The sequence below is a fragment of the Perognathus longimembris genome, chromosome 13 (genome assembly GCF_023159225.1).
Source record: "Perognathus longimembris pacificus isolate PPM17 chromosome 13, ASM2315922v1, whole genome shotgun sequence".
NCBI lineage: Eukaryota > Metazoa > Chordata > Mammalia > Rodentia > Heteromyidae > Perognathus > Perognathus longimembris.
This window is the reverse complement of record NC_063173.1, coordinates 16,420,825-16,447,185: the sequence shown is the minus strand read 5'-3', so window position 1 is coordinate 16,447,185 and position 26,361 is coordinate 16,420,825. Positions and strand designations below refer to the sequence as shown.

Below are 26,361 nucleotides of genomic sequence, written 5' to 3'. Positions count from 1 at the left end.
CACAGTCCCTCACACGCACACACTCTGGCTGTGCTTTTGTGTTTTGTCAGAATTAATGAGAAAAGTTCCCGTGCCCTGCGGGTAATTAGTGTCCTTGGAGTTAAATAAGCTAATGGCGGGCACCTCTGGCCCAAGCAATTATGTTTGTGTATTGAATAATTGATTCAAAGGGGGGGGGGAAGGGCCGCTAATCAGATCTGAGCATAATGAATTGATTTAATTAACAGGGGAATCGGAGGGGCCCTGGGAAACGCTGGCTGCACTCTGCTGAAGCCAGTGCGGCCGGCCGGCTGGGGGAGAACCGGTGCTGCGGCTGCGGGCGCCTGCGGCTCCGGCGGCTGCGGCTGCGGTGCGGCTCCGGCCCGGGGCAGCGGCTGCTCCCCAGGCTCCCGAGGCTCCCGAGGCTCCCGGGTCCCAGCCCCGCCGGCGGCACCGCCCCTTCCCGGCGCCCGGCGCCCGCCCCGCGGCCTCGCTCCCCGCGCCCGGGCTGCTGCCCGCGGGGCCGCGCTCCAGGCGGCCGCCGGTCCGTCCGCTTCCGTCGGCTCGGAGCCCACGCGGGGCCGGCGGGAGCAGCCTGAGCGGCCGGCCGCGGGAGGGAGCTACAGCCCCGCACCCCTCGGCATCCTCTCAGCCCGCGTCCCGCAGGGACCTCCGGGGGGGGGACCATGGTGTTGGATCAGGAGGACGGTAGGTGCCCGGCCCGCGCGGTGCCCAGGTCCCGGGGCTCTGCCCACCCCGCTCGCCGCCCCGCGGCAGCGCCCCCGGCGCCCGTCCCCGCCGCTGCCCGGAAGCTCGGCGCCCCGGCCGCGCGCTGCGCTGCTGTTGTGGGTCGGGGTCGTGGGTGCCCGGCTCGGGCCCTGGCGAACCTCCCTCCCGGCGGAGGGAGTCTCACCCGCACCCTGGGGCCCGCCAGCCCCGCACCCGCACGCTCGGGCCGGGAACTTTCTTTCTGGCTCTTGCGGCTTTGCAGGCGCCCTGGCGCGTCTCTGCGCCCCGTGCTGTGCTGGGGGCTTCCTGGGATTACCCATTGGCATCCAGTCTCTGGGCCCCTCGGTGTGCCTGCCGCCCCCGCCCCCCACCTCCTGCACCCTGCTGTGGAAGGGGGGTCCCTCAGGGGACGGCCGGGAGAACTTGCTGTGATCCTTGGGGCCCCTCGGGCTGTGGGGCTCTGCCCTTGCAGGGCTGGGGAGGAGACACGCCTGCGCTGCGTGGTGCCCTGCTCACTGGTGTAGTGGGTAGACCATACAATAGGTCAAAATACCGGGTCAGCCAGAGGCAATTTCCCTTGAAGCCTGTGAAGTTTGAGGTTCTCAAGGTCCTTCCTGGAGAGGTCCCTAGTGGTCAATTTGTATTAATAATCTCATCTCCCTTTTCTTAAAGAGCCACCACCCCTAAACTGCAGTGAGCTTCGGGCCTCACAAAATCAAGATTCCCCCACTGGATCATTTCCATTGCTGGAGGGGGGTGGGTGGGAAACTCAGTTCTGGCTGGCCTGGGGTGGGGGCTGGGCCGAGCGTACCTGGTGGACAAGAGGCTGGGAGACTTGCTGTTGTGGAAAGGACCTAGCTGCCAGGCCTTCTTCTGTGGTACCATTCGTCCCTTAGTCCACCCTATTATCTCTTTCCTAACTGTTAGGGAACAAGACTGGCCGTCCATCTCAGGCTTTTACCCCAAATAAAAGTCTGTTGGGTGGTTGAGTTCGCTTTCTGCCTTTTCCTTATTCGGATACCCTCATGACTCAGTTTCCTTACATGGACTGTCCTGGTTACTGGACACTGAAAGTCCAGCGGCATAGGGAACTTCTCAGTCCCAAGGCAGCCCTGGATGGTGAGGTCAGTCTACATTCAACAGTTGTCTTGGATCAGGGGTGCCTTGACCTTCATCAAGGAGTACGCTAGACTTGTTTACTGGGATGCAGATTTGATTTAGGCCTCACACAACAAGGCCTAACCGTGTGCACTGGCAGCTTCTGAGGACTCTGCACTCCAGAAACCTAGAGGGAGTTTGGCAACTGAGCACCTGCTCCACCCTAACTGGCTGCAGATTCCTGTGTGGTGCTGCTTTCTGTGTATTGTGTTTGTGTATGGAGGGGGCAGGGCGTGTGAACTTGGCCAGCAAGGTATCTGATCCCACTGCAAAGATCAAAGACTGTGGGTCCATTGTCACCTGTAAGCTTTTAATGGCCTCAGGGAAGGGACACTTGGCATCTTGATTCTGTCTCCAGACATCACCTGTGAGGCCAGCCGGATACCTTATCTTGGGGATGGCTTCCTTGTGCTGTGAGCAGGGTCCTCGGACTGAGGCACATCCAACAGCCTCCAATGAAGAGTTCTGGAATATCTTGTATTCTGGGCCCACAGGCACTGGGGTCCTTCTTTCTTCCACTCCCACCCACAAATGCAGAAACCCTTTCTCTGGACCTTTCTGCCAAGCTCAAGGACAAGCTGCTGGGGACCTGCCTAGAAATTTGTGAGGCTGCTAATAGTACCCTCTTCCTCTTCCAAGTAATTTGGGGGACTGATCAACTGGTGTCACCCTGCCATCCCCAGAGGCATTTCAAGGGCATTTTGGAGCACTCTTGGCATGTTGAAGTGAGAGGACAGGCTCTGCATTTGTGGAATGTGTTGAGTGAAAAGAGCCTCTTCTGCCTCCGGGGATCTGAGGATTCCACTCCCAGGCAGTGGGTGGGCGTGGCCTGAGCAGGGCCTGGGTAGGGGTGAGCATGGGGATGGGACTTGCCTAAGCGCTGGGGAGGAGGCTCATATCTGGCTCTGACAACCCCTCCTAGCTGAGCACTCAAGCCCTTGGAGTCTAGCTGGCTGGGCAGCTGTGCAGACCTCCTTCTAGATCAGCTTGGGAGCTCCGTGCTCACAGCTGGGGTGCAGAGAGAGCCCACTATGGGCATGGCAACCCTCACACAGAATAAGTACCAAGCCCCTACTGACATGCCCTACCTACTTCTGCCATCCATTGCTTAGCATCCCCGGCTTGGGGCACAGAAGTTCCAACTCTCCAAAAGCATGCCACAGCCTTGTGGCTGCTAATAATTGGGTATGTTGGAGACTGGAGTGAATTAGTGCTAGGACAAAGAAGTCCGTACACAATACCTGGACAAGAGAGTAGGAAAGTGGGTCCTATCTTGATCCTTGGGCCCTGCGTGTGAGCAGTGGCCCTTGGGTGTCAGGGAGTTTGCAGCCCCTTATGGAACAAATAGGTCAAGTAGCAGAGAGGCTTCTGCAGCAAGAAGCTGTCCTTGCCAAGCCACACGCTTGCTACACTGACTGGGCCCCAGCACAGGCCAATATGGGGGCTGGCATTGAATGTGTGGGTGGCAGCAATGCGAAAGCCTCCCTCCGGCCTTGAGGGTAGAACTCTGGCTGCTGTGGCAGGGGGGAGATCAAGCTTGCAGTCCTAAGGGATGGTGAGTGCGAGCAAAATGATATATTTAACATCAAATATACTCAAGGACTATTAGGATTAAGTATTCAAGATGAAGGGGAAAGCGAAACCCTCTGAGCAGTGGATGAGGCATCTCATTAGAAGCAGCTTCAGTTGTATTTCCTCAAAGCCAGACTTTGGAGAGAGGAAGATGGGCTGCAGCCCCCTCTTCTCCGCCCCTGTCAAGAAGTGGAACCTCCTAGGATATAAGGGGCAAGACCTCACCTCCAGGCCTTCTTTGTACCAGAGAACTCCCATTCCCCTTTGTCCAGAGCACCACAGTTGACAAAGCACAGTCTTAATGCCTTATCTTATCCCATCCCCATAGCAACCTCAGAGACTGGAAGAATAGGCTTCCTACTTCACAAATAGGGAAACTGAGGCCCCCAGAGGAAAAGGGTTTGATGTTTATTAATTGGCAGTGAAAGGATAGAATCATATGTGGTAACCCTTCCAGGACCTCCATTTCCTTCTTCCCTGGGTCTTGACCTCAAAAGGCAACTGCCAGGACCAGGATCATGACATATCCATTTGGAGCCTGCCTTGGGCTGGAGAACAATCATTATTTCCACTCCACCTTGAAGTTCTCTACGGTCTAGGGGGAAAGAAAAACACTTGGGACTTCCTGGAGCCAAACTTAAGAGCACTGGGGAAGAAGCAGGGCCCCATAGGAAAGAAGATGGACCCTGTCTCCCTTCCTGCCTTATGAGCTCCGGAACAAGAATGATCAGTTCCACAACAGAATCTTTATTTTGTGCTCAGCTGTATCCCCATCAGTATAGTACTTGGTACTTAATATGTGCTCAGTAAATATTTGTGGAAGAAAAGCCTTCAATGCCACGCTGCGCTTGCTTAGAGAGAAACCGAGACCGCGCTCCCTCCCCCCATTTCCATGAAATCTAGGTGTTCTTGCCAGGAACCTTCTGTTGGGGGTCAGGGGTATAGTGCCCTAAGACTCACTGTGGGAGGTTTTTGTGTTCCACAGAGGGTTAACTTTGGCTAAACAATCCTGGAATGCACCAGAAACCCCCAGGCCAAGCTTGTAGGCGGGGGGTGCGAGATCTGAGAAAAATCAAGGATGAAGGGCTGGGCGTAAGGGATCCTACATCCCAGAAAAAGAGAGAGAGAGAGAGAGCCAGCATCCAGAGGCCTGGGACCCTTGATCCTGGTCCTGGGACGGGAATGGGAGTCGCGAGCTGCACTGGGGCTGCGCGGCCTCCAGGTGGCGCTGCGGAGCCGACCAGCGGCGCGTCTCCACTCCCCATTAACCCGGGAGGGAGGGGGGCCTCGGGAAATGCGTGCATTTATTCAGTAGCAGGAGTGAAAAACCTCAGACACGGAGGGAGGAAGGCAGCGGGAGACGGCCGCCGAGATCCCCCCCTCCCCGATCTCTTTGAATATAATTTTAGATTGAGATTCAGATTAAATCCGAGGGGAAAACACTTTATGAGGCTGAAAGCTGTGTCGTTGCCAGAGCCAGGGTTATGAGCTATCAAATGCAATTACATTAAGACAGATTATACTGGGCAAATTGAGCCATTTAGAAGGTGAGAATCAAAGGAACGGCTCTGATCCTCTCTCTTCCCCCTTCTCTCTCCCTCTCCCTTCTCTCTAAATTGCAGTTCGTAGTTCCTTGCAATTCTGAGGCACAAAAGTAGGTGAGACTGTTTTTGTATCTGCGAAGTGCTTCACTCCTGAATGTAATTCTAGCTGAGTGCAATCTAGGTTAAGAGCCGGACAAGCGGGTAATTAGAGCCCGCTCGCCGCCCGAGGACCGGCCGCCCGCCCGCCCGCCCGCCCCGCCGAAGCGCGCCCGGGAGTCGGCGCCTTTTCCCCTCTGCCCGGGCCGAGCCGAGAGCTGCGGCTGGACACGGAGCGCCCGAGATGATGGTGCTGGACAAGGAGGACGGTAGGTGGCGGGCCGGGGTGGGGTGGGGTGGGGTGTGGGGATCCCGGCGGCGCCCCCTCCCCCCCATGCCCTCGCCACCCGCCGCGGCGCGCGGGAACGCACGCGGGGTGGGGGGTGGGGGGGCGCACGCGCGCGCGCGGGGCTGTGTCCGGTGGCCGGCTGAGCCGCCGGGGCTGGGGGGGGTGGGGGGTTGGGGGCCTTGCCCGTGGGGCCCCGGGGAGGAACCGGCTGGGTGGGCTGGTGGTGGATCGCGCTCTCCCGGGCCGCGCGCGCGCGCGCCCCCGGGGGGAGGGGGCCCGGGGAGCGGTGCGCGCGGGGCTGGGGAGGGGGGGGGGGGCCGGGGGCGGGGAGGCGTGAGCTGCGCCGCGGGGCCGCGTGGAGGCTCCGGGCTGCCCTGCGATCCCGCGCCGTGGCGCCTGGCGTGGAGCCGTGGTTGGTCTCTGCGGCGGCTCCTTCTCCCCGCAGCCGTCACCCTCCAGCCGGCCGCGCGTAACCCGAGCGCCGCCGAGCGCCGCAGCAAATCAGCGGCGTTCGGCTTTGGAAGGGGGGAAATCCGGGCTCCGGGAGCCTTGGGGGGCCCGTGGGAAGCCGGGATGGCCCCGCAGGAGGAGGGAAGGCCGTCTGGGCCGGCCGGGGGAACAGCTGCTCACGAGTGTGACTGGGTGAGAGCCGCACCTCCCGTGCTGGCCCACTACCACTGTGTCTCCCAGGGCGCGGAGGCGGGAGTTTGGCCCCAACAGAAGAAAGTGTCCCATCACCAACTAGCAGCACCCCCAGGCAGGAGGGGGTCCCTGGAGAGAGTGGCGTGGGCCTTCTGTAGTTAAGAGATCTTCGGGTGCACCCCTAGAAGACCACAGAACCGGGTGGCGAGTGGTCGGAATACAGGAACCTATCCATGGCCGCGGGGAGCTACTAGCAGGTGGCCCCAGAGACCCCAAAGTCTTCCTGGCTTGGGACAGTCTTGCAGCAAGTGACCTACAAGGTGGGGATCCGCATCCCCTTGGGGATAAAATATAGTGTGTGTCCTGTGACTTAAGAGAGAACCCCCAGAGTCTAGACTGGAAGGTTCTCTAGCAGTGCTGGGCTTCTGGTACATGTAGGGGAGGCTCGCGCGGTCTGTGGGTGCTGTAGGAAGGGCTTGGGTGTGAGTGCCGGCAGCCACGCTGCTGCTGGCATCTTTCTCTGAGGCTGATCTGGCAGGGTGTGCTCCCTGAGAGTCATCTAGTTTGCCCCAGGCTAACCACGGTGGCTGTCTTTCCCTACATGGGTGCCTTCTGCCTGCAGAGCCCTGGTGTTATTGATATGGTCACTGGTTAAGTGACTTGCTCAAGGTCATACAGGGTTCACTTGGCTGTGCCATGTCTCAGCCTACTTATTCCTTCCTTCTGAAGCACCAGCAGGGCGGCATGTAAAGGAGACCTGAGGTTAGCCCATCATGGTCAGCTCCTGGCCCAGGTATCAGAAGAGAGGAAGAAAGAGAAGTAAACATATCTGGGCCGGCTGGGATGAGACATCTATGTTCAAGATGTTCTTCTCTATTCAAGGACCTTTCTCTGGAGCCCAGAGTGGGTCATCAAAGAACTGGGTTAGTGACTTTTTTTTTTTTTTTTTTTTGAGAATAAAAAGGAGAAGAAGAAGTCGGGGGTGAGGCCAAACAGGGAGGGAAGAGGACTTGACTTAGCTTCTGAAAACAATTTTTTTTATGTGTGTGTGTGTACTATTCCTGGAGTTTGAACTCAGGGCCTGGGTGCTGTCCTTTAGCTTTTTCACTTATGGCTGGTGTTCTACCACTTGAGCCACAGCACCACACCCAGCTTTTTGGTGATTAATTGGAGATAAGAGTCTCTAAGATTTATCTACTCAGGCTGGCTTCAAACCATGATCCTCAGATCTCAGTCTCATGAGTAGCTAGGATGACAGGCGTGGGCCATTGGTGCCTGGCTTTGGTTTCTTTAATTTCTAACAGTCTGCATCACCTCCGGCTAGCCATGCTCATCTCTGGACTTCGCTTCCCTTCTCTATAAGAATGAAGAGCCTTCAGAAGTCAAGTGTGTAAGGTCCTCCTCTGATGTCTTGGGTGGTGGACACCTTTCATTGTGTAGATCATGTAAAAAAATCAGTGTGCATCCTTCCCTAAGGTTATCGGTTACACTTGGCTCCCTGGGCCTAGGCCAGGAATGAGATGCCCTGAGTTCTGTATGTGGGAGCCCTCAGGGAGATGGGTGTCTTTCTGGAGATATGGTACCCCTATCTTCCTTCAGGGTCTGGATCTAGATCTCTGTCTGAGTATCCCAAAGTTCCTTGGGCTCTGTGATAGTGCACATAAGTCCACACTGCAGTGCACCTCAGCCCTCCTGGAATGCATGTATCCTCTTGTTCCTATCAGAACTGCAGAGAATTCAAGATGGCCCCTCCCCTCCCCTCCCCTCCACAGGTTCAGTCTAAACAATATAGCACCAATTTTTGACACCACTGAGCAGTGACAGTTGCTTGGGTTCAGGGCGGCCATTCTTGTCTTGTCCAGCCTAGAGCTGTCCTTCAAAAGCAACCTTTCTGCCAAAAAAAAAAAAAAAAATCTATGCCTTGCTTCTTATTAAGAATCTGGACTCCCTCAGTTACAGGAAACCTTGAAGATGCCACTTTGATTGGGAGATGGAGAAAGGCTGTGATGTATTCACCTGCACATACTCCCTCCACACACATTATCCAACTTCCTGTGTGCTGTGTCCTCTTAGCAGGTGGCCATCTGAGTTGGGTGGCAGCCTCAGCCTCTGAGGTCCTAAGGGACATGTCCTTCAGGATTCACTCAGCACCCTTTGTCTGGCTGTAACAGGGACTCAGGGCTCCTATTAGCCACCCCCAATACCCTTTCTTCACCTGACAGCATCTTGTCAGGAGAGGCTGGGGCCTTGGTTGAAGTCAGGTCTGCCAGCTGCCGAGGACCAAAAGCTCCCGCTCGGCTGGGCTCGGCTGGGCTGCAGGGCTTTCATGTTGCACTTCTGAAAGATAATAAAATATCAATCGTTTTGCCGTAGCAACGGGTTTAAGAGACTTTCTGAAGTATTGAATCGTCAGAATTTTTTTTCTTTTCTTGCTTTTAAGCACAGTGCATTATTAATAAAGTAATCCATTAGGTCGAGCAGTGAAGGGTCACCACAGAGACAGAAAGATCTGTTTTGCAAATGGTTAAACTTCGGGTTTTAAGATTAATTGCTTTCATTTGGACGCTTGTTCTTGGCCTAGCCATCTTCACTTTACTGGAACTCAGGGTCCGGGCGTTCTAAATGCTGCTGGGTCTGCCTGTCAGCGAAAGGGAGCTGAGCTCCAACTTTCCCGGAGAAACGGCCCTTCTCCTGGCACCTGCAAGCTTCGGGGTGGCTGGTGGAGGCTTGAAGTCCCAGGGGAGCATAGGAGGCTACTACCTGAACCCTGCATGTCAAATGAGGCGGTTGAAGAAGAGGCCCCTGAGTGGAGACAGACAGATCAGCAAGTGCTGAGGGCACCCAGCTGAGGGGCTGAGGCTGCTGACAAGGTCCCAGGCACATGCTGGGGACAGGGGTGCTCTGGGTATAAACCATCTCTCTCTAAAGGCCCAGTGGGATGGCTGGGGTGACCACAGGAAGCAGTGGGCAGATTGTGGCACTAAACACCAGACATAATTCATAGGGCATTTTAATAAGTTAAAAAAAAAAAGCTTAAGGAGAGTAGAACTGGGCTGAGGAGGGCCGGACAGTGAAGTCTTCAATTGTTAATGACCACTAGGAGCTGAATGGGTTTGTTTGGTTCTGTGCAAGTCCTGGTCAGCCCTTGCTCCTGCACTGGTAGGACCTCTGGGCCATCCCATCATCCTCCAGAACACAGAGTCCTGGGGGTGGGTGGGGCCCTTCTGGCAGATTATGTCCCTGGAGCTCCCCTGCCCTGGAGATGGAAGCAGGGAGCTGGGTCCTGATGTTGTGCCATGCCAGAAACAAGGAGGCAGAGCCCAGTGGGCACTGCTGCCTGCTGAGAACTAGTAAAAAGTCCTTGTAAGGATGGCAGGGTGGGGGGCCAGACCTGGAACTTACCCAGTGTCTATCGGGGGGGCTGTCTCCTCCTGCATTCACCCTATCCCACCCCAGCAGCAGCGCCTCCTCACTGTTAGAAATGAGGCGACACAAATCTTGAGCAGAAGGACAACCACGTCTCCTTCCTGCCCAAACTCAGCCAGGCAGAGTCTGTAAAGATGGGGCTCCCTCCCGGCCTCTCTTGGAGCCTTGGGTAAAGAGGCAGGTGTTTCTCTCAATTCCCTGCTCTTCCATTCATTTGCCCACACAGAGCACTAAGTGTGTGGGTGTGGGGGGGGGGGGGACGGACAAGGAAACAACATAAATTGGTCTGTCGTCCAGAATCCATGTCTCGCTAATGTACCCAGATTAACTCAACTGTAAATTGTCTCCTTGGATGGTGGTGTCTTGCTAAAAGTTTCCCATATGATTCATGATTTGGATTGCTTTTAACGGCTATTGGCTAAGCAAGCCGGTGACTGTACAAGGTGATGCAATTGGCATTAGCGAGGGGAGGCACGGGAGCGTGTAATGCAGTCAATACTGCATTAACTACTGATGCCCAATTACAGGGAGCGGGAGAGAGCCTTTCAGGAGCATTAGGACTGGGGAAAGCTGAGATCACTGGCCGCTGCTTGCCTAAAAGCTTCACCCTTTGCGTGCCGGGGCTCGGTGCTGGTGTGGCCACTCGCTTACCCTCTGTGGCTGCGAGAACTGCCTTTCTACCTTGCCATCTCCCTCGGAACACGTCCCACAAAGATGCTTTTAGCACGTGGAAATATGCATTTTCCTAGACCTGGGCCTGTCCCTCTTCCTCCAGGGAATTGATTCCTTGCCCACCCGTTGTCCCCAAGTCTGACCAGGGAACAGTCCCGTCCCACTTTCCTCTAGTTAAGGAACCTGTCATCATGCTCCATTTGTCATCAGGATCTACAAGGGGATTACTTCAGCTTCTCACCCTTGGAACAGATTGCCAGTGAGAGCATGTTTGGTAGCCGATCCTCTGTGGCCACGGCTGAAGGAGTCATGAGGCTCAGCTGTGGCCCAGTTGTGCTGCCAGCTCCAGGTTGCCTGAGTTTGGAAATGGCTATGATTGGATGGCTCGGGCCATCTCTGAACAAATACACAGAGCTATGAGGGTATAGTTAGGGGATACTGAGCCCCTGAGTGCCATGTTGGGGTCCCCAGCAGGTGTAGACCCAGGGAGTTAGGAGTTTGTTACCAGAGCTGTGCCTCACACGGGACAGAGCCTCTCCTTGAAGCAGGGAGGCCAGAGCTGCTGTTTGTATCCGTCTCTAGTGACCTCCCAGAAAGCCCTGATCAGGGACATTAAGATTAAAAAGGGGCTGAGTGTGGTAGCGCATGCCAATGACACCAGCTGCTAGGGAGATAGATGGACACAGGAGGCCCATGGCTCAAGATCAGACTAGGCAAAAGTGAGTGAAGACTCCATCCACAAGGGCAGTGGTGATACATGCCTGTACTCCTGGCACTCAGGAGTCTAAGGCAGGAGGACTTCAAGTTCAAGGCCAGCCTGGTTTACATATCAAAACCCTATCTTAAAAAAAAAAAACAACCTACAGTGAGATCCTCTAACTAGGTTATTACTAGGATTAAATGAGATTCTTCACACAAGAAGTATCATAGTATCGCTGTGTGAGCAACATTGTTCTGTGCACTGTTTCTGTGTGCTCTCAAATAATACTAGGTCCAGTTCAGTACTTTGTTCACTGATGAGCCCTGGGCCTTTGCACTTCCTGTTCCAGTTCATTCTTTGCCCTTGGAGAGGCTGACAGGCTGATGGGTTTTACTTCTCACCATTGTCCATATCCCCAAGGTGGGGAGCATCATGGGAAAGACCTCCAAGATCAGTCTTTGCAATCCCTCCGCTTTTATTGTGGGAAGGTTAAGACTCAGAGGATAAGAGAGTTGCCCAGTTTTATGTGGAGAGCTGGATCTCAGAGCTTCAGATGCTTTTTTGCCCTGGCCCCCAAAGCATAATGAAGCTGGGCTCTAGAAAACTCTAATGAGCGGGAACAACAGCTATAGACTGGGATGACATATCTGGTTGTCTCAGTCATGGTCTTGGCTGGCCTATTGATAGCCCAGGGGATGTGGTTCTGTCCTCATGTCCAGAACCTGTCTGTCCTGGGTCTTGTGAACTAGAGAAGCTCTAGGTGTGCATGTAGTGTGTAGCCCATCCTGCCTGCCAAGCTCTCTGGCCCACATGGATTTGAAGGACACTGAGGCTTGCAGGAACCCTCCCACTCCAGGCCTAGCTCCTCATGCTCCTGCTAGACTGAGGCTTCCTGTCAGGTCCATATTCAGGACTGTACCATGCAGTTGACGGTGCCTCTTGCAGGAGCAAATGTTGTACCAGGCGCTGGTGGCTCACGTCTGTCATCCTACCTACTCAGAGACCTGAGGATCATGCCTTGAAGCCAGCCCAGACAGGGAAGCCTGTGACTCTTATCTCCAATGAACCACCAAAAAGCCAGAAGTGGAGCCATGGCTCAAGTGGTAGAGTCCTGGCATTGAGCCTGAAAGCTCAGGGATCATACCCAGGCTCTGAGTTCAAGCTCTAGGACTGGTAGGAAGAATTAAAAAGAAAAGAAAAAAAAAGAGAGGAAAGAAGAAAAAAGAGCTGATGTCGTGCATCTCTTCCAACTCCGAGTTCAGTGACATCACATCAGCAGCTTGAAATTAGCCATGGTAGGAATATTTTTACCCAGGAAACTGGCAAATGCTACAAATCACAGCTCTTTCCTGGACAGCTGCTAGTTAAGCATTTCTCCGCTCACCACTGGATTGTATTCAGCTGGGACTCTGGCCCTCCCTCTTTCTGTTCTGCCACCACCATCCCTACATCCCACCTACCATCTGTCTCCTGGTACTCCTTACAACCAGACCTCTGCCACCCTGGCACTCATTCTGTGGGAGACCGACTATCTCCCCTAGCATCACAATAAGCTATATGGGTCTAATGTGCCCATACTGGCTTGTGGACCATGCATTCCCAGTATTTCCTTCTAAGTCTTTGTTCCTGTGGTCTGCCTTACCTGGCATACCTTTTTCCCTTTTGTTGGTCATGCTCAGAGACATCCACCAAACAATAAGCATGTCTCGTACTGGTTGGCTTTGTGCTTTTTGTGTTCTAAGGGTGGAGCCTACAGTAACTAATATAACTGGGGACAAGTTAAAGGCAGGTTGTGTGAAGAGTGAGCAGGCTGGACCAGTTTTCAGGGGCAGATGCCTAATGTGCTCTTATCACTAGATCCTCCCTCCTGCTCCTTCCCCTTGAGGTCAACTGAGCTTTCTTGAGTGCCCTTCTGTCTTCAGGAGCCATTTGCTAGCATGATCAGAAGACCTGAGTTCTTGCCCCAGCTCAGTACTATGTAACTTCAGACAATCTGCCAGGCCTCTATTTTTCCATCTTTACAGTGGGGACAGTAACTGGCATCTACCATCCATATACACACATGATATACCAGGAAGTCTCATGGCTGTGTGAACTGACATAGCTCCCTGAGTTGCAGTGTCATCCTTTTGGCTTCAGCCTCTCAGGTTTAGGGATCATAAAAACACAGCAGCTTTCACTTTACCAGATCCTAAACCTAAGGCATTGAGCCACGCAGTTCTATCAGTTATTGCTGCATCACCAACACCAACCACTCAAAATTCAGAGGCTCCAACCACTAAGCACTTATTGAGCTTGCACATCAGTGGGCAGGTGATTTAGGCTGATCTCAGCCTAAATCTCCAGGAAGGAGGATGGCTGCCCAGCTGGTGCTAAGGTGACAGGATCACACGTTCCTCCTCCTCCTGCAGTAGGTCCGTCAGTTCACCTGCTCTCCTGGCTGAGTCGGATCTAGACACAGTGGAAGCTCACTGGGCTTCTTGAAGCCACCATTTGGCACGGGATGCCACTTCTTCCCCATCCCGTCAACCAAAGTCAGTCACAAGGCCCACAGCACGTGGAGAGTGGGGTAACAGATTCTACTCTTGAAGGTAGGAGGTGACAGCTGTATCACTAAGATCATGAAGGTTGGGAGGTGTGGAGGTTGAAGCCCTTTGTATAATCAATACATGGGACCCCTTCAGCATGAGATCATTTAGTACTTAATCTGAGGAAGAAGCTCCAGTGAGAAAATTGTGTTACACAGAGCTTGAATGATTGGTCCTAGGCCCCCATGGCCCTCTTGTGCCAAAGCTGGGCTGTGCACCAGGGGGTCTATTTGCACCATCCTGTGCTTACTGTGCTCTGTCAGCTACCTTTGCCAGCTGTCAGATTTGGGTCTAGGAAGGACGCTGGTGGCTGAGGATGGCCTGGTCTGGGAGGCTTCTTGCTGGATGGGCAAACCGGATAAGGGGTGCTTTCACAGCCCTGCTCCATTCCTCTAAGGGCGAGCTTGGAGATACACTAGAAGGACGCTCCTCTTCTCCCTGTCTGTCCGTCCTGCAAAGGCACCGGGCGGGCAGTCTGACAGGGGATGGGGCTCTGTGGTTAGCAGAGCTGACTTAAACCAGGCATACATGCAAATGCAGGCAGAAGGGAATCAATCCATTGGTTGGCCCCGCACCTCAAAATGGGCCAGTAAGTGGGCTGGTGAGAGGCCTGTGAACATTCATAAACCAGCTGATTGAAAAGCAATATTTCAGATAAATACAAGCCAGCGATCTATCAGTGGTTGTAATAAAACCCAGGCTTCAGGCTGTGATTTTATTTTGAAATAATAAGAATTGCTTGATTCTTTTTACTTGAGTTACCATGGTAATTCCAGCGTGGAGCAGTGTTATATTGATTTAGAAAGTGGACAGTAATATTTCTTTTGTGTTATTCTGTTTCTAGGCCTTGATTTCTAATTTCCACTTGGAGATTACTTTTATAAATTTCTTAAGTCCTTCCACTTTTTCCCCCCTCTCACAGTATAATTTTCCTCTCATACGCCGCTATGTTCTGAGCTTATTGGTTTGCTCTTATTTTAAATTAAACTTGCTGGTTTCAAATATTGAAATGACATCTTTGTCTGTGTCTGTACTTTGGTTTAGCAAAATATTACAGTCTGACGCTTTCTGCTTAATAATTTAAGGGAGGCATTCTGTCGGCCCTCACTGTGTGCTGGTAACTTATGACTCAACCAAGGTAGGCCTTAAACTCCTGACATTTTAATATTGTGTGGCGGCGTTGGCCACCCCTCTCCTCTGAGTCTCGGTGGAGAGAAATCCACATGGTACTCCAGAAGGGAGTTTTAATAATTCAACTTTGCTCGCTGGCACAGTGATGGAGAAGGAAGGAAGACCCCCTCCCCCCACTTCCCAGACAAGTGGGAGCAGCATTGGCCTAGGCTCTGGTGAACCACAGCTGGCATCCTGCACCATCCCCACGTCCCCCTCTCCTTTAAAAGCTTCTACTTCACATGATAGACCCTAGGGGTGGCTGCCTGTGAGTGCCTGGAGAACGAACTCTCTGATTCCTGGTTCTCACGTTTGTGAAACAAGCAGAACTCACATGGGTCAGATAGACTGGGTTCGAACCTTCCTCTGCTGCTTAGAAGGAGTGGAAGCAGATGTCCTTGGCAAGCTTTCTTTGCTTCCGGCCGGCCAGCTGGGATTCCGGATGGGGAGGCGGCTCTGTAGAAGGACCCAGGGATACAGCTCTCAGGGGAAGTAGGCCAGCTCCACCCACTTCCATAGCCTACTCTAGACAGCTCTGTCCCCTAGGTTCCTGTCTTTACAACACTGTGCCAAGCAAGGCCTGTGACACAGAGGAGACTCATGACACCCAGGCTGTGGGGCCAGGGACCTGTCCCCAGGGATCCTCGATGGCTTGAGGGACATCTCTTATGTGTGGAGGTGCATCAGTTATTGACAAATTGCTTCAGAATTTAGCAGCCTCACACAACACGTATCTATTCTTCTCGTTTCCGTGGGACAGGAAGCGACAGCCGCTCAGCGGGCTCCTCGGAGCTTCTCAGAGACTGTAATCAAGGTGTTGCAGGCCTGCAGTGTCCTCTGGCCATCCATCTGGGGAAAGAGCCCCTGGGCTGACTGCTGTCAGGATTCAGGTCTTCATGGCGGTTGCACTGGGGGCTCAACTCCTGGCTGGCTGCTGACTGCTGACTGCAGCCTGCCCGCTGTTCCGTGCCTCATGGGCCTCTCCAGCATGGCAGTTTGCTTCCTTAAAGCCATCAAGAGAGTGTCTGCTCACAAGAAGGAAGCTACCATTTTATAACCCAGTAGAAGGTGTGATGTTCCATCACTGTTGTGTGTGTTTCCCCCTGTGGGAGTAAATCATTGAGTCCCGTCCATCCTCAGGGGAGGTTGGAGCAGATGGACCTGGTAAGGGTATAAATATCAAGAGACAGAAATGTTGGGGACCACATTAGCAACTAGCCTTGCCATGACAGGTCAGCTCAGGACGAGTGTCCTGGGTGTCCCCCAGAGAGCATAAAGGACAGGCTGTCTCCCATTACCAGGAAGCCTGGGGAGGGGGTGGTAACACTTTAAATTCCTCCAAGCCTTTAGAGAAGGAATGGTACTACTGAATGTGTGTGCACGTGCGCATGCACACACACAGAGACACACACACACTTGGTTTTGAGCTTCTGGATTCCTTTTTGCATAGAAGGCAAGTGGCCTTGGCCAGTAGGGGCGGGCAGCACACCATCCAGTCCGAGTCACTCTTCCAAGGCCTGCCTCTCTTCTCTCAATGGTGACTGGACCCTCAGAAGAGATGGGGTTGGTCCCTTCTTAAGTTAGCCTTCGTTCTCCGGCCTGTTGCTAGGTCTTGTCAGGTGAGATGGAGACAGGCCTGGGAAGCAGCCTGGGCCCAGGTGGCTCCACAGTTTCCCATGAAGAAATGCAGCTGCCCTGGCTGGAGCATTCTCCCAGCTGCCTGGGAGCACGAGGCAGAGGGCCACTCCTGAATCCACATCCCGGCTTGCCGCTGCCTCGGAGGGTGTCCTTGAGTAGGTCCTGTCCTCTTGCTGGGTCTTGGTTTCCCCGGGGTGGCTTGACGGCTGGAGGCCGTACTGCCGTGAGTGTCAGGCCACAAGGTAACAATAAGGAACCCTGTGGAGGTTTCTTTCTCTGCTTAGCTTCCTGGGCTTCAGAGACAGAGTTCCCAGGTGAGAGCATTCATGGCTCCTGGCCTTCCACTCTTGCTCTTGCCAGATTTGAATCCAAATAGAAGCCCTCCCTTTGCTATTTTGGGGAGAGTGTCGGTTGGGGCTGGGGCAGGCCCAAAGCTTTGAGGCCAGGACATAGAGGCCATAGCAACAGGCTATTAGAGCTCAGTGGTTAGCTTGCCCACCCTTTCCAGTGGGCAAGTAGAAGCTCAGGCAGACACTGCATGAAGCTCAGCTTGGGGTGTCAGCGCTGCACCCCATCTCCTTGCCTGTCCGTCGGAGGCTGTTTCTTCCAGGCAACTGCCCTCCCCAGCCAGAGGCCGTTTCCCATCTGCAGGACTTCTTGGCAGGGCCAGGGCTCTGGGGAGCAGCGGGCAGGGCTCCCTGGGGCCCCCCATTCTAACCTGGCTTTCTGCCCAAGCACAGAGAACAATGTTTTCACTTGCCTCTTCGCCCCTAGGATGTTTCCATAGGGCTCTGATTCTCAGCCTGTTTTATCAGATTCGGGGGGGAAACTGTGCCTTATCCAGGCCCGCACTATCTCATTAGTATGATTGAGAATGCAAAACAAAACAAAAAGAGAATCCAGGAAAAAAGTTAAAATTGTTTAACATAATTAACACAAAAGTAAAGCTGGCAACAGCTAAGACTGCACCTGGAAAAATGTCATTGACTAAAAATTGATAGAAGAATCAAGTCAAATTTAAATCTGCACAAATTGGCTCCAGAAATATTTCTTTGGGTAGAAATAATTGCCACAAAAGAGATCTCAATAGTAGTGAAAGCTCTCTTTTGTGAGATTTGATATGAGCCTGAAACTAATCATGAATGAAATAGTCACTTACAAATTTAAAAATAATTAATCCCAATGAAAATAACCCCAATAAAATAAAAACAGAGAAGAAATGGCTTCATAGTATTCAACAGAAAATTGAGCAAGGAATTTAATTTACTTAATGAAGCTTATTAAGAACTACTTTCTTGTAATCCCAGCTACTCAGGAGGTGGAGACAAGGCGATCACTTTTCAAGGCCAGTTCAGGCAAAAAAGTTAACAAGACTGCCTCAAAAACAGACTGGGCATAGTGGTACATGCTTATAATCTCAGCTATGCAAGAGGCACAGATGGGAGGATCACAATCTGAGTTTGGCCTGGGCCCAAAGTGCAAGACCTAACCTGAAAAGTAAAGCAAAATATGTGTGTGTGTATGGGGGGGGTGAGGGGAGGGAGGAACTCAATTGATATAGCACTTGTGTAGCAAGCAGATAGCCCTGAGCTCAAACCCCGTACTATAGAATTTTTTGGTGAAAATTCATCAGTATTGGTCTACTTTTTATCAAAGTACAAGGATCAGAGACCAGCCCATAACAGCCCATGCTTAGTGAGTATTTGTTGAATGAATAGTAACTGATGGGGAAAGGGAACAGAGGGAGTCCCAAGGATTCCGTTGTTTCAGAGAGAGATTGGACAAGGCCAGAGCTCAGCATGTCATGATGGGATTGCCACCGAGCTCCCGCTGAGCTCAGGGTTGTGGGCCATCCCAGGAAGAGCTGTGTAGACTCTGGTTAGGAATGGAGATTTTGTGTGAGGGTCAACGGGAAGTCTTTGAAGAACTTTAGGCAGAAATGGAGACTTCTGGTCAGATTGACATTTTATTAAGATCAACTGGTTACTCTGGAGAAGAAATCGGGAAGGGAGAAAGCTCACAGCAGAGGAAGAGTATGAGGTGAGGGTAGGGGTCTTCCCCATTCCAGCCTTACAGATGACAGCTCCTTACCCCTCTCCTGCTCAGCTTTGCCTGAATTATGTCCTGCCTTCCTTCAGTTTCCTTTCGAGCTTGCAGTGTGGGCTTCTGACAGAGGCAGGCATGGATGGGGTGGTCAGAGAAGAGCTGGTCGGATGAAGTCTCCTCTAAAGGGAGACAGAACCCCCAAGGTCTTTCTCTGGCCCTGCCACTGGCAGGTTTGAAGTCTTTAAAGAAGCAGGAGCTCCAGGAGGGTGGGACTGATTGCCACAGATGTGGCTTGCTTTTGGCTTGGGAGGTAATACGTATGGATTTTGTTCTCATCCTACTCCGCCATCCTCTGACTGTGAGATCTCATACAAGTATTACTTTTACCACCACCCACTGACGTGTGGTACATGGCAAACTGTTTAACCTTTCTGAACTTCACTTAAATTAGGGCCCACAGTATCTCCCCCAAGTCTCCTACCCGGAGTTCAGATGAATGGCGACGCTTTAATTATTTTTTTGTTTTTTTCGTTGTAGCCCGCTGGTGGGCAGGGGGCTTCCCTGTGGAATTGTTGATGAAGAGGAAGAGGCTGCATACAGAGGGGGTGCCTACAACACCCACTCTTTACCACTCTATATCCCCAGGGGGTCATCTCCTAGGACTTTGGGAGAGAAGTTTGATGGGTGAGGGAGAGAGTTTCCTTCAAAGACGTCTTTCTGAGACAGCACCCCAGGATGAATCCATGGAGCCAGAATTGTGCCCAGAAAATGGACTTGCGGCTCTTAGCCTCCAACCTAAATATGCCCCTCAAATGATCAGAGCTGTGTTTTCCCTCCTCCATGGGGGCCCTTTTCATATGCAAGAGACATGGAGGCTGGCCTGTCCCTGGGCCCTTATTTATGAGGTCTGGAGGCCATGCTAGGCTTGGCCTAACACCTGCTCATTCTGACCCCAGGGCAGCTGGGCTACGGCGTGCGTGCGCCTCACTCCCCCTGCTGGCCGTGATGCTTTATCTCTAAGTCACCCTCTGGGACTAACTACATAAGGGAATTTGTCCCTAGTGCTGTCTCTCTCCAAAAGCATCCTTCTTGGCTCGGAGTCCTGAAAGAGGGACCTGTCCCCCACAGGCAGACCCATTTTGCAGATAGGGCAGTACTGGGGCTTGAACTCAGGGCCTCATGCTTGCTCAGCGTGTCTGCTGGGCTGGCACTCTACCACTTGAACCATACCTCTAGGCCAGGATTTTGCCGATTATTCTGGAGATGGAGTCTCAAGGACTTTCTGCTTTGACTGGCTTTGAGCCATGACCTTCTGGATCTCAACTACCTGAGTAACTAGGATTATAGGCACGAGCCACCAGCTCCGAGCTAGAATTTTTTTTGTTTTGTGTGGCCAATACTAGAGCTTGAACTGGGGGCCTGTGCTTTTTGCTTGGCCTTTTTGATCAAGGCTGGTGCTCTACTACTTGAGCCATACCTCCACTTCTAGCTTTTTGGTGATTAATTGGAGATAAGTATCTCATGGATTTTTCTTCCAGGGCTGACTTTGAACTTTGATCCTCAGATCTCAGCTGCCTGGGTAGCTAGGATTACAGGCCTAAGCCTCTAGCACCTGGCAGACATCATTTTTTAATAAACTGCTCTCTCCTCTTCTCAAAGGAATATTTATTTTTATCATTGTTTTGTTATATAACAGCTTTATTGAGGTATAATTTGCACCACGAAATTAGCTTTTAAAAAATGTACAATCTAGCAGCTTTTAGTATATTCCTAGAGTTGTACAATCCTCACCATTATCTAATTTGCTGACATTCTCATTACTTTGAAAAGGAACTGTGTATCCATTGGCAGTCACTCTGAAATTCCCCTTCTTTGACAACCATGAAGAATCTGTTCCCTAACCCTGGTTTTACCCATTCTGGACATTTCACATAAATGGAATCATATTGTACATGTGTTTTATAGCTAGCGTCTTTCCTGGCATGTTTTCAAGGTTCTGTATTGTAGTATATGCTAGTACTTTATTTCTTTTTATGGTCACATACTTTAATCCTTTTTATAGATACATGCCACATTTTCTTTATTTGTCAATCAATGAGCATTTGAGTCATTTTGATTTCTTTTTTGGTGGTTGAGAATAATGTTGTTACACACATTCATGTACAAGTTTTTTTTTAAAATAAATCTATGCTTTTATTTCTCATGGGTGTATACCCAGTAGAATTACTGCATCATGGGAAAACTCAGTGTAAGGATATTTATTTTTATGTTCAAATGAACAGCCCAAGAATGTTTCGAGAGAATCTTCCTGTCTATCTGAGCTTCAGGAAGGGAAGTTACCTGCATTACCCACAGCTCCGCCCCTGCTGGGCTCCCGGGGTTCAGTAAAACTTGGGCTAAGTCCTTTTTCCCTTCTGGCTTTCAGTTTCTCATGGCTGAAATGGGGTTAGTGCTGCTGGCCAGCTCACTCAGGAGCCCCTCCCCCAGGGCTTTTAAAAGTCATTCTCAAGTCAAGGATCCAGATGGCTTCTTTCAATCTTTCACCCTGCAAGTTGTTTTTTTTTTTTTTTTTTTTTTTTTATCTTTTACTCTGCTATGGTACCAGTTTTGTGGACCAGGAAGCTGAAGCACAAGATGCTGAAGGACTGGGCCACTTTCTTTACCTTGTTGGTCAATGGCAGACACATCAGACTCTTTAAGAGTCCCTGACCAAACCCCTGCCTTGGCTGTGTCTCAGAGCAACACCAGACAGCTACACTGTTCTCTGTCCAATCCCAACACTGGAAACCAGATACAGCCATGCATGGCTCCAGACCGCATGTGCTAGAAGAAGAGGAACAGGGCTTTGCAAAGTCCTGTTTTCCCTCTCTCCTCCCCCCACACCTAAAACAGGAACAGTGTGGTTTTTTTTTTAATTAAAAAATTATCTTTAAGTAGTTGTATAGAGGGATTCCTTTCAGTGTGTGTGAATACAGTGTCTCTTGATCAGCCAAGTTACCCTTTCCATCATTTCCCCCACAAATCCTCACATCTCCTAAACTTCCAAGTTCCATTTTCACATTTGTGCCTTGAATATTATAACTGCATTTGCTCTCCCTTCCTTTCTCTGTTGGTCTACCCTCTCCTCCCCTTTGAGCCCCACCCCCCGCACCTTGACACTGCAAGTTCCAACTTCTAGGTATTTATTTTGTCAAACTGTAGATTGGTTGCTCAAAGGAGTTACACCACTGGAATCCTCACCTGCGTATGTCATGTTTAGTTGATGTTTGCACATGTATGCGTATGGCCCAGTGTACAGATATTTATAATTTAGTCCTACCTTCCACATAGGAGGGAAGACGTGCACCTTTGTCCTTTTGAACCTGACTTTTTTGCCATGAGACTTAGACTAAGTTGCTTCTCCTCTCCGATCTTGCATTTCCCCAGGCAAAATATGGAAGCAGCAATGACAACCCAGAGCGCTAGAATCGGCACTTGCGCAGAGATTACGGAAGGTGTAAGGGGGTATGGGGCACTGTGTAGCCAGCGCAGAGCAAGCTGGAAAGAGGAGCTCTCAGTTGGGGTGGTGAGGAAGGTAGGAGCCCCTCTGGGCGGCCTTATTTGCAGAAGTCTTGAGAGACCTCCCCCTTAAGGGGAATTTGTGGGCCGCCCCCGCTGGTGCCTGGCTCCGCACCCGGCCCTGCCTACAGATGCCGAGAAAGGCCTTGCCTGACTGCCTCAGTCAGCCCAAGTGGTAATAAAGCACTTTAAATTTATTGTGACATTTGGTTTTAATTAAAAAGTACACACTTAGGGAAGTAGAACATAATGGGGAGAGAGGCAGGGTGGCTTTTTCCCCTCCTTTCTTCCCCAAACTAATTAGCGTTGTATTTTAAATTGTTTATGTGCCGCTAATCATTGTAATAAATCATTTATACTGAAAAAAAAAAAAAAGACACACTCGGCTGTGCCCGCCATGCGGTTCCGCTCGCCGGGCTCTATCGTGAACAAATTGATCTCGAAGTGAATTTATTAACCACTGGGGAAGAAATCATTAGTGCTTTCTCTAAGCATTCCCCAGGTACGCTTTATTGCTGCAGTTTATGCTGTAACTAAGAGGAGTATTACCCAGGCCCGGGCTGTCATTTCCTCGCAAAGCCACAGCCCACTCCCACGCTAGGGGGCCCGGGCTTCCTCTCCCCTTTGTGGTCAGGGGTGGGGGCAGCCTTCTTTCCCAAATGCTCCTTGTTCTGTGAGGGGCTCCCCAGAGGCCCAAGGACTCTGCGCCATTCTTTTCTCCGTCGCCTACAAAGCATTCCCTAGCCACTTACGTTTCTGTCTCAACAGTGCGGCTCCAAACGGAGGGGACACTAGGACCAGAGAAACTTGTTATCGCCCAGAGTCTGGGAGGGCATTGCCTGCGAGCTGATGGCACTGGGAGGAGTAAACATGGCTTTGCAGGGACCAGAGACCACGGCTGGACCACTCCGTGCAGATTGGTCAGCCCAGACCTCCGAGGGCTTCCTCCTGTAGCCCTGCAGCCCTCTCGGGGTTTGGCAGGCAAAGTCTTTTCTGCTTAGCTTCTGGTGAGGCCCAGTGCCCTGTACTTCCCCGTAGCCACACAGGCCGGGGTCCAGGATAGTTTTCAGTACCCAGACACAGCCTGATAGATGACAGCACGATCCTCAGCTCCTGGCTCCAGGCAGCACCGGGTGGATGGCATGGCTTGTCGTCTCACCAGCACCCAGGCTGCCTGGCGGAGTCTACTTGGGGGCTTCAGGCCCCGCTCACTTCTCTCAGGCTGCACCCCAACAAGTGGTCTTTCTCCTTCCAGCTTTCTGAAAGGGAATTTATTTCGAAGTAAAGATTGTTCTCCCTAGTTGCTCAGAGCTGGGTCAGGATGCAAATTCCTGTTGGTCTGCCTCCAAAGCCTGTATTTTAAATGGCTTTATCCAGTGCGATCCACCTGCCTTCTTGGTCAGGCCAGGGACTCCATGGGCCCTGTTATCCAGGAGGGTGGCAGCCCCCAGGGCCTCAGCAAGAGCTCCTGGAACCCCTGTGCCTGCCGTCCTGGGGGCAAGGCTCAGTCTCCCTCCACCCTCCCTCTTCTCATCTAGCAACAGTGGCTAGCAGATGGCCCTGGCTGCTTTGAAGCAGGACCCAGCAGCTGGCTGGGCTGAGCCTGCCTGGAGGGTCCCCTCTTTGCGCCTGGAGAACACATTTAAAAGTTTGAATTTAAAATTGATTTTGAAGGGCCCTAATCTCCACTCCCCTGACGCTCACGGTGTGTCTGCAGCTCCTGACAGACTCTCGTTTTCTGGTTCAGTGCGTTGGTGCTCACGTTCCCTGATGCTGTGAAATTGAGAGTCGTCTGAGATTGTGTCCTCCTCCTCCTTTGTGGAGATTGCAGGTCTTTTGGGGGCCCTGATTCATTAGATGGGTGACGCGAGCTTTGCTGGTGCCCAGGGAACACGAGAGTTGCTGTCTGGGGGAAACACAGCTTCTAGATGCATTCCCCTCTCCTCTGGTCCATACAGTTGTGCGGCTCTAGGCAGCATCCAGCCGAGGACCCAGGGCCTGGCTCCAGCAGCCCATGGTGGGATTGAGCCGGTGGGGAGCTCCAGACACAGGAAAACTTAGGCCTGGTGTTTCTATAGCAAACTCCAGGGGCTGTTTCCTCCTGCCGGCTCCCAGAAGCTCCACCTGGCTGAGAAGGAAGTGGTTGTACTCGTAAGCCCAGAGGGTCTTCAAGTAAAAATGAAGGAGGCTGGCTCTGTGCTGGGGAGGAGCCAGGTCGCAACTGCAGAGGAAGACAGCGCAGCTGCTTTTGCACCAATGCCTGAGCTCTGCGCTTGGGAAGGGGGACGCAATAAAGGAGTCCTAGGGAAGAGGCCTCCTTCTTAAGGGTCTGCGGCACTGAAGGACTGGACTGCTTTGTGGTTCCTGTATCACAGAGTGTATGTTCACTGGTGCTGCCACTTTTTAACTGGAGCCCTGGGCTAGCTAGCCCTGTCACAAATTTGCTTGGGCCAGTCAGGACTCAGGTGTGGCTGCTGCTGGATCTGAAGTTTTTCTCAAGGCCTTGTAGCCACAGGTAGCCTTGGGATGTGGGGCTCAGGGGCAGCAACAAGCCCGATTAAGGCCCTCATCTCCGGGGAACCTGTTTGTCTGAGCCTGCTTGTCTGCCCACGCCAGCCAGCAGATCTTGCCAGTGAGATCTGGGTAGATTCCATTCAGTCCCTTCACTCACTCATTGAACTGATTTTGTTGTTTGCATTCTTCTTTTCTCTGGTCCTGGGGCTTGAACTCAGAGCCTGGGCATTGTCCCTGAGCTGTTTTGCTCAAGGCTAGCATTTTACCAATATAGCCACAACTCTACTTCTGGCTCTCCCCGCCCCCCCCCCCCCCCGCCCTGGTGTTTAATAGGAAATAAGAGACTCATAGACTTCTTGCCCAGGCTGGCTTTGAACCACAATCCTCACATCTCAGTCTCCTGAGCAACTAGTACTACAGGCATGAGCTACCAGCACCCAGCTGAACTGATGTTTTAACTGCTGTGGTGCTCAGTGTTGGGGACACATTGGTGGACAAAACAGGCCCGAAGAACAGACTTTTCCTGGGATTTCTAGGGAGAAAACCAGTCATTATCCCCAGTAGACCCATTGACCAGAAAGCAAAACAATCACAACTTTCGATTAAGACTTCCGAAGAAAATGACTAGGGCGGGGAGTGGCCACGTATGTAAGGAAATGAGATGACATTTAAGTTGATGCTTGAAGATAAGAAAGTGCCAACCAGTAACGAGGCTGGGAAAGTGTCAGGTAGGAAAGAGATCTGGAGTGTGTCTGGTCGGGTGTGGGAGGAGGGGGGCAGGGGCCAAATCACGTGAGGCACTCTGAAGGTTGGAGGAAGAGCCGGGATGTTACGCTCAACCCACTGAAATCTATGGAAGAGATTCCAAGCTGAGCAATGAGCTGCTCTGATTTGTTCGGAAAGACTCTTCTTCCCTCTGAGGAGTGAAGAATGGGTTGTTGACTCTAGACACCAAAGCCTGGTGGGGGCTACTCTGTGGGCGGGTAGGAGATGGCAGAGATGGAAAGAAATAGGTACAGCGGGGAGCAGGAAGTGGCAGAAGAAGAGGGCAAGGACAACAGTTTCTGCTGAGCACTTGGGTGGATGATAGAGTGCGTGCTATGAGGAGAAAGGGGAGGTTTGGGTATGAGTCCAGGGGCTGGATCTGGGGGAGATCAGGAGTCTTGCTTTACATCTGTTGCTTTAGTCGCTGCTGGAGTATCCTCTGGTGGCGGCCTGAGCTGGTCCCCGCGCTGCTGCCCCATCCTGGGCCGTGCTGGGCTCCGCTTCCTTTCAGGACACTCAGTGGGGCTCAGATGTTCAGTGTAAGATCTCTAAGGGCAGGTTTATCTCCACCAAAGCCTACTGCAGAAGTATGTCCTGCAATTCTGGCCCATTCCACCTGGACAGGTGCCTGGGACCGGACCGCCTGCCCTGCCCCTGAAGTTGTTGTCCCTGCAAGGCTGTTCCAGAGCTTTCTTGTTTTGGCAGGATCCAAACTTGAATCCCAGTCAAGCTCCCCTTTCCCCGAGCTACGGAGAAAGAGGCTGTGATGGGCCTCTGGCTTCAGGGCAGGGTGGGTGGGTGTGGGGGCATCTGGCAGGCCCTCCCTCCGCCTTGGTCTCTGGCTACTTTCATCCTCAGCCTTGGGCTGTGCCACTGCTGGGTCCTGATGGGAGCCCTGAGCATGGTGAGGTGCTGAACCACCATCTGGTGGAATGTGGGGACAGTGGCCGCAGCTGCTGTTTCTGGTGCTGGTGACACCCCCTGGCTAGGGGAGCCTTGCCTTATCCCTCCCTCCCTGTGGTGGTTGGTAGAGACCTGGAGGAACGCCTGGCATTTTGGGAAAGGTGAACGTGGCGGGACTGGCTTCCTTTCAATGTCCAGCCCTTTGCCAGGCCCCTCTCAGGACCTGCGTGGCTCTCCCTATCATTCATACCAAGCCCCTGGGTGTTGATGGAGTCCCCCACTACTGTGACCGCCCCCCTCCCGGTTCTCCCCTCCTGATACCTCGGGCCTTTGGGCTGCGGTGCTAGCATCTGTTTCTATGAAGTCTTTCTG

At 52.4% G+C, this 26,361-nt stretch overlaps 1 protein-coding gene across 2 annotated transcripts in view; it reads left to right on the top strand.

The window, feature by feature from the left end:
* Positions 1-571: 571 nt before the first annotated feature.
* The window catches only part of Lmo1 (LIM domain only 1), a 38,862-nt gene continuing 13,072 nt past the window's right edge, over positions 572-26,361 (top strand). Inside the window, exons 1-2 of one of the 2 annotated variants that reach the window (XM_048359910.1) lie at positions 572-687; positions 5,061-5,347. In XM_048359910.1, the coding sequence (XP_048215867.1) occupies positions 5,323-5,347 (25 nt within the window). In that variant the 5' untranslated portion in view covers positions 572-687; positions 5,061-5,322. Of the gene's footprint in view, positions 688-4,772; positions 5,348-26,361 lie in introns of those variants that run through there. The other variant, XM_048359911.1, reaches the window with a different exon arrangement.